Consider the following 10,818-nt stretch of genomic DNA (forward strand, 5'->3'; position numbering starts at 1 on the left):
GGGATATAGTCATTTTCTTAGAAATAAGGAAAATGAACTGACGCTTGCTATTGATTAAAAACAAATTATGTAAAATAATCAATACGATTTTACCGAAGAAGTAGCCGTTTTTCGGCATTCCTAGTTTGGTTGTCCGTGGAACAATGCAAAATTTATTCCTGTTTTCAGCTACTGCTCGAAATCACGAGTCACCGGCTATATTTTGGGTTTATACATTGGTTGTTCCTCCGCGAGCCACTAGAAAACACATCTTAGGAAGGACTAGTGCGATTTGCCTTTTCAAAAATAAACCCCAAATATTCGCCAATACAATTAAGAAGACGCCTAAGCCTTTGACGATAATTTCCACTGAAGACGATACATATGCAAGGGTTTACAGCAAAATTTGTTTGAGCAATAAACGCGACTAGATGAAAAATACGTACGACGCTACAAGATAATTTTTTTATGTTGCGGCCCCGTGAAACGGAATGCAGTTGGTAAAAATAGAAAGTACAAAGAGGCGTCCAGCATACCGCAAACCCTAAAATAATAGCACTGGCCATCTTAAGGACGCTTCTGTGTCTTTTCAAGCGTTGCTGTTCAGCGTTGGTCGATGGCTCGCCAATATGTTTCTGTGACTTTAGCTTTAAAAAGATACTAGTATAAAGTATGATTATCAAACCAAAAGGAATGCAATATAAAAATAATAAAAGTGCTATCAAGTAATTTCTATAATTCGAGGTCTTTCCAAAGGCTTCAGTCCATCGAAGCTCACAGGCTAGTTTCCCTGGATAGTCGATCAGTTTAAAGGCGATCAAATTAGGGGCGATCAAAATTATGGCGGTGATCCACGCGGTGAGAATGAAGTAGGGACACAACTTTGAACTGGTAAGTGGGGAACGGAGGGGAAATACCACAGCTCCAAATCGATCCACTGCTATCAGTACCAAGCTCTGAACAGACACAGCAACGGAGACATCTTGTAAGAATGGAAGCAGCTTACACAAAGCCTGGCCAAGAAGACCACTGATCAGCCAGGAGGAGAAGTGTAACTCTGTTAAAATCAATGGAATGCCGAATATTGGAAACAACAAATCAGACATGGCCATGTTCACGATTAAAAAGTTGATAGTTTTCCTCATGGTCTTCGTCTTGTAGACAATTATTCCGATGGAGATGTTTCCAACCAGCGAAACAACAAAGATTATGCAGTAACCAAAGGTTTTTGCGATTCTTTCTGCTGTAAGATTATCTGGAGTAAAGCAGCTTGATAGAGTTAGTTGTGTTACGTTCTCTGTTGTGTTCAAGTTTCCTAACATCTTGATAGATAGGCCTTTGAGGTCCAGGTAGTGCTCTCCAAATTATTTTCTCGTCTGTTTTTCTACCAAGACACTATGCTATATTTATACGCTGTCCTTAAAGAGGGATGTAATCATGTTGTTTGTTATCAAACGCAAAGCGTTAGGAAATTGGTTGTCAAAGTTTGCGTTGCCAATCTTTAAAAAGTACTAAGAATTGACATGTTTCCGTAATCTCAATCAAAAAGCAATTTACCCTTAAACAATGAGGAAAGGCAAAAATTGCTAAAAATTTTCATTTGTAATGATCAAAGTGCATAACAAATGTCAAAGTGTTTGCTTTGTTAAAGAAATAACAGTATTTAATGACGTCAAAAGGATTCCTCCTGGCCTGTCTAATATGTTTTTAAATTATCATTGCATATTATTGCATTGCTTATAACTTTTACGCATGTCTTACGGCTTTCCTACAAGGCTGAGTTTTCGCGTAAATTCTAGCAAGTCAAGAAACGCCAGTCGTTGGTAACAATCTGAACAGGGAGTGTCCAAACGTCTTGATCATATCATATACTAGGATCATATTCATTACAAGTGTGAGCTACACTGATTAAAACTGTATTTAATTGAACGTTTGCTTTCCAACATTTATTACCTTTCCTAAAATTAAAGTGACTGTGTACATAGTTTCTTTATTTCGGGTACACAACGGTGATGAGTGAAAGACGTTTGTAAACGAATGGAATGGCCTTGTGTTTCGTCGTTATTCTGCTTGCTACAGCTTGAAATGGTCGCGTGAACTCCCGGATGCACGTACAGAAGCTGAATTTTGAGTCCGCTTTACTCGATCGAGTGGTCCGGGTTCGGTGCGCTGGCCTAGTTCGTTGTGTTATGTTCTAGTTAAACTGAGACAATTATTACTAGCATGCGCAGTAACTTTAGAATTTTTCGTGCGCTCATAGTATGAGACTCATTGTTTAAAGGTCGAGAGCTATAGTCGATGAGAGTGTAGTCCATGGAAATAAAAAAAAAATAAAAAAATAACTTAAACACAGCGCAAAGCAACGTCCGGAAAACATAACAGATTGTCGCAACTTCTCCAATAAGCAGAAAAAAGGGATCTTTCGGACAATCATGCACAATTTTGCACTGATTTTCCTTTTAATTCCTTCTAATGACGCTATAAAATGTCCAAAACTAGAGCGAAACTCAAGCGAAGTGAGTGGTTGCATTTGAATTTTGAACATTTCATGACACCATATGATTGTCTATAACGGCCCCCACAAAGCGGGGAAATATTGTTTCCCTGAACGCTTCCCCTCTTTGCGTGCCCACGCAACATTTCCTGCGGAACTAAAATGTTTTTGAAAAGTTGAAAAACATAGTTTGCTTCTCGGAAGCAAAATTTGTTTCCTCAACAAACGGTGGTGTGTAAACATTTAGGGGAAACAGTGTTTCCGCAACAGTGCTCCAGGTTAATTTGCGTTGCCTACGGTATTTGTTAAAAATATAGTGGAGTGACGTCAAGCTATGATCACAGCCCACGAGCGCACGAGTGGTGAATTTGCACTTTGTAAATGAATAAATAATTAAATCTGATTACCCATAATTAACCTACTATCTTTGTTGCGTTTCAAAACAAGATGTTGCCAAACAAGATGTCCTTTCGTGTTGTCTAACATCCATTTTTTTTTAAGTGAAACAGTACAGAACCCGTTTCGTCGACGCCCCGAATTTTGTTTTCAGGCTTTTGTTTGAAAATTAACTATTAAAAACACTCCTCCTGTTCGCTAACAAAACCGCACAAAAAAGTTTGGACACTTTCTATCAACAGAAAACTCAGGCTTTTTCTTTTACTAGAAGATAATTTCAACCTTTAGCGAGAGTCATGAAACTTGAAAAAACTTGAATTTAATAGTCATCCTATGGCATTGTTCAATGTGTGGTATAACTCTAAATTTCCTCAATTCTCGTTTGAAAACAAAAAAAAAACAAAGCAGCTATTAAGCGAGATATCCTGTTGTTTCTTCAACCAAAGTGATTTGCTCTTTTCACAGTCTTTTTCTCTCGACTAAAGTGAGATGCAGAGCTCTAGCACGATCGATGTTTTCCTCTTCAAATCATTGTCAAACAAGTGACATCAAGAAAATAACTACAACTTATTTACCAATGATTGGAAATTTATTTGATACCATTATTGTAGCATCACCTGATAAAGATTTTTACCGTACCCAAATTCGCAAGTAGCCAATCAGAAGCGCGATCTACTGTCCTGATATCGTACGATATCAAGTCACTGACCTGATATGCCACCATATCACGGTCACTTTGAATTAAAGTAGTGTTTCTGTACGATGAATTGAAAAGAGGTTTTACCAATAAAACAGAAACTAGTATTTTTAATTAGCTGGTGTTTACCGGTCGTAAAATGAGAAAAACTTTCCCGCCAAAACTAAACTTGAGCGACGAGTACTGAAACATTCACACTGAAACAATGGAGTCGGATTTTCCAAATTTTTCGCTAAATTTGGATTTTGAAAATTTAGGGAATGAAACTCCAAACAAACGAGTAAAAAAATGTAAGAAGAGGACTTGATAAAAGTGTTGAAGACCAAAAAAGTATCAATACAAGCAGGTCAAATTTTGTACTACGTGTCTGGCAAGCATGGCTTCAACAGATCGAATAATACTCTCTGTCACCGGATTTTTGGCTGAATTTGGGTACGGTAAATACCTAATCGTACCTTTTTGGTACGCTTCGGCGGCATATCAGGCTCGTTTGGTCTCACCATGGGTATTTTGGCTCGACTGCGTCTCGCCAAAATACGAACCATGGCTCGACCAAACTCGCCTGATATGCCGCCGAAGCGTACCAAAAAGGTACGATTAGGTATAAGTAGCAAGTGCTGAAATCCATTACCAGCCACCTTAAAATACATATGAAGTCACTTCCAATCGTTGTTACCAGTTATTCGCTGTTTCCTCGCAATATTTTTTATTAATTTTATTAGTGATGACAGACTTTGAAATAATTAGCTAAAAATAGCCGGACAACAATGCTTTGACGTCCCTCCGTTCATTTTGGATTTTCACAGGATTTAGCAGGATGTTGAAATAAAATTATGACAGAGCTGTGACAACTGGTTTTTAATAATCAGCTTATTTGTCTTTCAGAACAAGAACATTAAAACCGAGTCTGAAGAGAGATAAAACTATTTATACTGACGTTTTTTGAAATAATTACCACTAGGAATGACTAGTGCGATTCGCCTTTTCAAAAATAAACCCTAAAAGTTCGCCAGTACACTTAAGAAGACTCCTAAGCCCTTGACGATTATTTCCACAAAAGACAAAACATATGCAAGGGTTTAAACATGAGCCTCTGGCTCGGACATTGAGGGAGACCTCGTCCCACGTATGGACAATAAAATTGCATTGTATTGTATTGTATTGTATTGTATTGTATTGTATTGTAAAGCAGAATTTGTGTGACCAATAAACGAGACGAAGGTGAAAAATACGTAAGACGCTACAAGATATATTATTTTTTAAATTACAGTCCCGTAAAACGGAATGTAAGTAGTAAAAATAAAAAAGCACAAAGAGGCGTTTAGCACACTGCAAACCTTACAATAATGGCACTGGCCATCTCTAGGACTTTTCTGTGCCTTTTCAGTGTTGGTCGATGGCTCGCCAATATGTTTCTGTGCCTTTTCAGTGTTGGTCGATGGCTCGCCAATATGTTTCTGTGACTTAAGCTTTAAAAAGATGCTAGTATAAAGTATGATTATCAAACCAAAAGGAATGCAATATAAAATTAATAAAATTGCTATCAAGTAATTTCTAATGTTTGAGGTCTTTCCAGAGGCTTCAGTGCATCGTAGCTCACAGGCCAGTTTCCCTGGATATTCAAACAGTTTGAAGGCGATCAAATTGAAGGCGATCAAATTGAAGGCGATCAAGATATATCACTAGTGATATGTGTACGGGGATACACATATCACTGTGACAGCGGCAATCCAAGTGGTGAGAATGACGAATGGACACAGTATTGAACCGATGAGGGGGTAACGGAGGGGAATACCACAGCTCCAGATCAATCCACTGCCATCAGTACCAAGCTCTGAACAGACACGGTAATGGGGACATTTGGCAAGAAGTAAATCAGCTTACACATGGCCTTGCCTAGAGGACCACTGATAGGCCAGAAGTTGGCATTCAACAGCGTTAGGGACCAGGGAATGGCGAATAGTGGAAACACCAGATCAGACATCGCCATGTTCACGATTAAAACGTTGATAGCTCTTCTCATGGTCTTCGTCTTGTAGACAATTATTCCGTTGGAGATGTTTCCACAAAACAGTGATAAGTGAAAGGTATTTGTGAACGAATGAAATGAGCTTGTGTTTTGTCTTTATTTTATAACTCTTTGCTTAAATATTGTGCTTGCTGCCGCTTTCAAATGGACGCGTGAACTCCCAGATGCACAAAGGCCGAATTTTGAGTGCGTTTTACTCGATCGAGTGGCCCGCGTTCTGAGCTCTAGCTTGATTCATTGTGTTATCGTATGACCCGTACGGACCCGCGCGCAATTTCGAACCCTTGGAAAACCATATGAAAAAAAGTCCCGTATGAGGGCCGTACGCCTCGCTCTAGCAGGGCGGGAAAAAGCCGTACGGCCCTACTAGAAAATCGTACGGCCCTGCTACTGCCGTGAGATGCCGGAATAGGAACCAGTTGATTCCACAGCTTTGAATTCAGATGAGAGATAGTTAAGATTTTTCTAAAAAGCAAAGAATGTCCAACATGTTTAATAAAACTTTGCTATCTAGAAAGCGATGTGGTTTTCAGGCGCAAAAATTAAAACAAAACGTGTTTAAACTCGGCAAATGATGAAGAAATACTCCTGACAACAACAATAAAATCGGAATAAAGGCCGTCAAAAAAAACAACAACAACATAATCGGACAAAGACGTATCCTCAGGCTGGTTTGTAGTCATGATAAACGTTGAAGAAAAAATGCAAATGCGAAGCAAACTCAAATTGCCCTTTTCTGCTGCGTAATTTTTAAATCACAACAAACAAAATGCGAGTACATGTTTACGACTAACCTGATCAATGACACAGTTTCCCGCTTGTTTGCACGAAGCTCTTGAAGCACAATTTGGACATCAACTGCAATGTAGAGGTCAACATCGTCGTGGAACTATTAAACGAATTCAAGGACTAAGCAGCAACAGCAGACGTTCATGAATCGTATGATCCGTGGTAAACAAAACAACTTGAAGCCGAAGGAAAACGAAGCAAGCAAAATCCTGAACTGCCAGTACAATCCCTTTCCAAGACTCTATGTAGTTTCATAGATTAATTAATGTTGGTTTAACAACCAAAATCCTTCTTGGTGGAAAATAAATTAATCCTTTCGTTGAAACCAGCAGGCTCTTGTACATTATGCTAGCATTTTATCGACATTTTAGTGAGGCAAAAGCATTGAGCAATTATTCGAGCATTTTAGTGGCATATTCCCGGAAAATTTATTTTTTTCCGAGAAAATAAAAAAGAAATTGATTATTTTTAGAGGAAATGAAGACTAAAACTCAAAATTCAACAACAAATATCTTTCTAAAGATAGTCACCTACTTACTTAACTTTTTTTTGGCTGTAGTTATGAACTTGTATACGTTCTTGTTGTTGCTTGCAACACTTCAACGTTTTTGTAAGTGTTAACAGTTAACACCATGTTAAAAACTTTGAAATTTATTTAAAAAATGTTTGTATAATGAGCATTATCCGAGCATTTTAGTGACTTTTTGGGGGGAGACCGAGCATTTTAGTGGGAAAAATGGAGCATTAAGGTGGAGCATTTTAGTGGGGAAACAAAAGCATAATGTACAAAAGCCTAGAAACCAGTTGTGAATTTCGGCTCAGAGGAAGCGTCGCTAAGTTGTTCAATCAGGATAAATTCAATCTTCGCCGAGACGAGCACGACCAGCCGAAACGTTTCCTTTAAAATTTCTACTAACTGCAATCATATACGATGAATTAAGTCGGATTTAAATCTTCTTGGAATGGAGCTAAAACTCGGAGATTTGGTTGACAATTTTAACGGAAGTTAAAAAACTTTGTACGCACATCGCAGTTCAAATGCACTTTACTGGCTTCCCAAACAAATTTCGAGCTACCATTGGCTTTTCAAAATGCGCGCGAAACGGGCCGCCGCGTCTGCATTCACGCAAGAAAAACAAAAAAAACAAAATTCAGCGGTCATATGATAAAATGCTTATTGACTGAGTTAGGTCGGGCCGGACGGGAAAATATTTGGCTCGAAGTCAGGGCGCACGGACCTCGCTGCGCTCGGTCCGTACGTCCTGACCTCGAGCCAAATATTTTCCCGTCCGGCCCTCCCACTCAGTCAATAAGTATATATTATTTTTCTACCCTTTCTCAAAATCACATGCAATATGGCCGTTGATCGCATATATTTGGCCGAGCACTGTGCTGAATCAGGAAAAGAAACCCTTATTCTTATTCATAAACGTTGTCCCCTTTTGAGTCTTTCGTTGCAAACCAAACCTTAGCTAGATTGTGACGTGAATAGAGCAAAGATCATGCCAAAGAAGATTTCATTTATTCGGATTAAAGATACCTAGTACCTGAGACTAAAGCAAGCAGCCTGCTCAAAGTAGGTATTTTCAGTGAATTTTTTAGAACGTTTGTTTTGTCTACTACTGAAACGAATCACTAAAAACTAACTCTACACATTTTTAGATTCTTTAGACCTTTGCGATGATTTTTACTTAAAATTAAACATATGCAAGGATTTAGAGCGCAATTTAAGTGAGCCATAAAAAGGACAATAAACCAACTGCGTATGAAGAAACAAGATAATCTGGCGTGGTCCCACAAAAAGGAACCTTGAATAGAGTGATAAAAGTAGAAAGTAGTGAGAGGTGCCCAGCATACTACAAACCCTAAAACAATGGCAACAGCCATCTTAAGTACGTTTCTGTTTCTTTTTACGCGTTGCTTTTCAGCGTTGGTCGATGGTTCGCCTACATTTTTCTGTGACTTGAGCTTTAGAAAGATGCCAGTGTAAAGTATCATGATCATGCTCAAAGGAGTTAAATATAATAATATTAAAAATACGAGCAAGAAATCTCGAATGTCTGAGGTCTTCCCAAAGGCTTCAGTCCATCGAAGCTCACAGACTAGTTTCCCTTGATATTCAATCAGTTTGTAGGCGATCATATTGGGGGAGACCAAGATTATAGCGGCAATCCATGTGGTGAGAATAAAGTAGGGGCACAACTTTGAACTGATAAGTGGGGAACGGAGGGGAAATACCACAGCTCCAAATCGATCCACTGCTATCAGTACCAAGCTCTGAATAGACACAGCAATGTAGACATTTGGTAAAAACAGATTAAGCTTACACATGGCCTTGCCAGGAACACCAGAACTCTGCCAGGGGGCGTAATTCAACTCCGTTAGAATCTTTGAAAAGACGAATATTGAAAACACCAAATCAGACATGGCCATGTTCACGATTAAAAAGTTGATCGTTTTTCGCATAGTTTTCGTCTTGTAGACAATTATTCCGATGAAAGTGTTTCCAGCCAACGAAATAAAAAAGATTAGGCTGTAGGCAAATGTTTTTGCGATTCTTTCTGCTGCAAGATAACCTGGAGTAAAGCAGCTGGTTGGAGTTGGTTGTGTTCCGTTCACTGTTGTGTTCAGGTTTCCTATCATCCCGATTGCTGATCCGTTTGATCTCCAAATACTGCTCTTAAAATAATTTGTTTTCAACTTGGAAGCTATGCTACATTTATGTATTGCCCTTAAAAAGGGACTGCAATCATGTCGTTTTCCCTCACCAGGGCGTAAGGAAATTGGTTGTCAAAGTTTATATAGTGCAACAATGACAGGTACTTAGATTTGAAATTTCCGTGCAATCTTCATAACAACAATAATGCACCCTAAAAACACGGAGGACAGCTGATGAATGCGATGGATTTTTATTAAGAGTCCTTTCATTAAGTGTATGAAATAAGAGGGAATGGCTGTCAACAGAGTTCTCTTCGCCTCCGTATGGGAGTCTAGATCTACAAATAAGGAAAGTGTTTACGCTCGTGAATTTTTCAATTCAGAAAACTTGGTTGGCCTTAAGGTCGCGGGGGATACCTGTGCATGAATAAATTAATGAGGCGAAATTTTGTTTGTCCTGCATCTTTTAAAAGGCTAATATTTCGGTTGGTATGGGTGCGACTAAGCTCAAATTTTACAGCGACCTAAAGAAATGATGAAAGATTGTGACTATTATTTTTTATTTGATGGATTATACTTAACGGCGGTGATAAAACCTCGTAAGTGACAAATTACGAGAAACATGATTTGGTGGCAGAGTTAACGGATCGACTATGAGACAGCACACTGTGATCTTGGCAAAAACTGATCAGTCAATATCTCTAGTGTGTCATAACAGAAGCGGATTTTTTAATTTTAAGTTTGCCAGGAAGTTATGATGGTTTAAATGCGAAAATTTGAATTTAATGCCTTCTACCTCTTTCTAAGAGCCCTTTTTTAAAATTCCGCTTCTGTTATGACACACTACAGTATTCCTAGTTTAACTCTCTGCAGTGGCAGATCATGAAGTTCTGTATCCGCGCTGAATTCTCTGCCACAAAATTGTCGGAAAAGTCCAAACTTTGAGATTTCCGAAGGTGCCCCGACCAAAACACGATTTCCAAAGGAGAGATGTAATTATGTTAATATTAATAATTATATTCCATGCTTTAATAGTCCATTTTACAGTTGCCTGCCAAGTGACCTGGCCTTTGAATGGTAGTGAGGCTGAGGGTGACCTTGCATTGATACAAACCTCCCTGCTTTATTATGTAAATGCAAACTAATTAGCACCAAAACAACATGATTTACAAAACAAAAGCAGTGAGGTCTGTATCAAAACAAGGTCACCTCCAGCCTCACTTCCATTCAGAGGCAAGGTCACTAAGCAGACAACTGTAAAATGGTCTATTGTAAGAACAATGCGTTTCAAAAAAGACACGATTGTTTATGAATATTATTATGATTACTCTTCCTACAATCTATATAAATTCATAAAGCTAAGTGTTGCTGTAAATTGGTTAAAATTCCTTAAGAGTTCTAACACTTTTCTTTGTTTTAGAATTCAAGGAAAAAGGAGATTTTTTTAAGATCCATACGTCAATTTTGAGTAAACATTTTGTTTACAATCCGTGCTACACGCGAACACATCAAATCACGCGCACGCGCTCATATTTTTTCCAGTCATAAATATCTCGTAAAGTTGTCGATGTCAGTCGTTGTACTTCGTGCATACGCTTTAAATAAATGCATAATGATTAGCATAAGGTGTCCCCCGCGACCTTAAAATATGAATGTAAAATTACTTTGAATTACATTAGCATAGTATGATTATCATATGATAGCTAACTACACTTTAAGTAGAGTTTTTATTGTAATACGTGTATTATGTATTATCATGGCAGTTAGTGCCTTATT

At 38.4% G+C, this 10,818-nt stretch overlaps 1 protein-coding gene across 1 annotated transcript; it reads right to left on the reverse strand.

Moving 5' to 3' along the window:
* Positions 1 to 9: 9 nt before the first annotated feature.
* Positions 10 to 1,301, reverse strand: LOC144642385 (QRFP-like peptide receptor). Its single transcript, XM_078501346.1, has 2 exons — positions 758 to 1,301; positions 10 to 47 (listed from the first exon to the last, which is right to left on the reverse strand). Exons 1-2 carry the CDS (start codon positions 1,299 to 1,301, stop codon positions 10 to 12), a joined length of 582 nt encoding a protein of 193 aa, XP_078357472.1.
* Positions 1,302 to 10,818: the final 9,517 nt, after the last annotated feature.

Source organism: Oculina patagonica, chromosome 2 (genome assembly GCF_052425735.1).
Source record: "Oculina patagonica isolate OP01 chromosome 2, crgOcupat, whole genome shotgun sequence".
Classification (NCBI taxonomy): Eukaryota; Metazoa; Cnidaria; class Anthozoa; order Scleractinia; family Oculinidae; genus Oculina; species Oculina patagonica.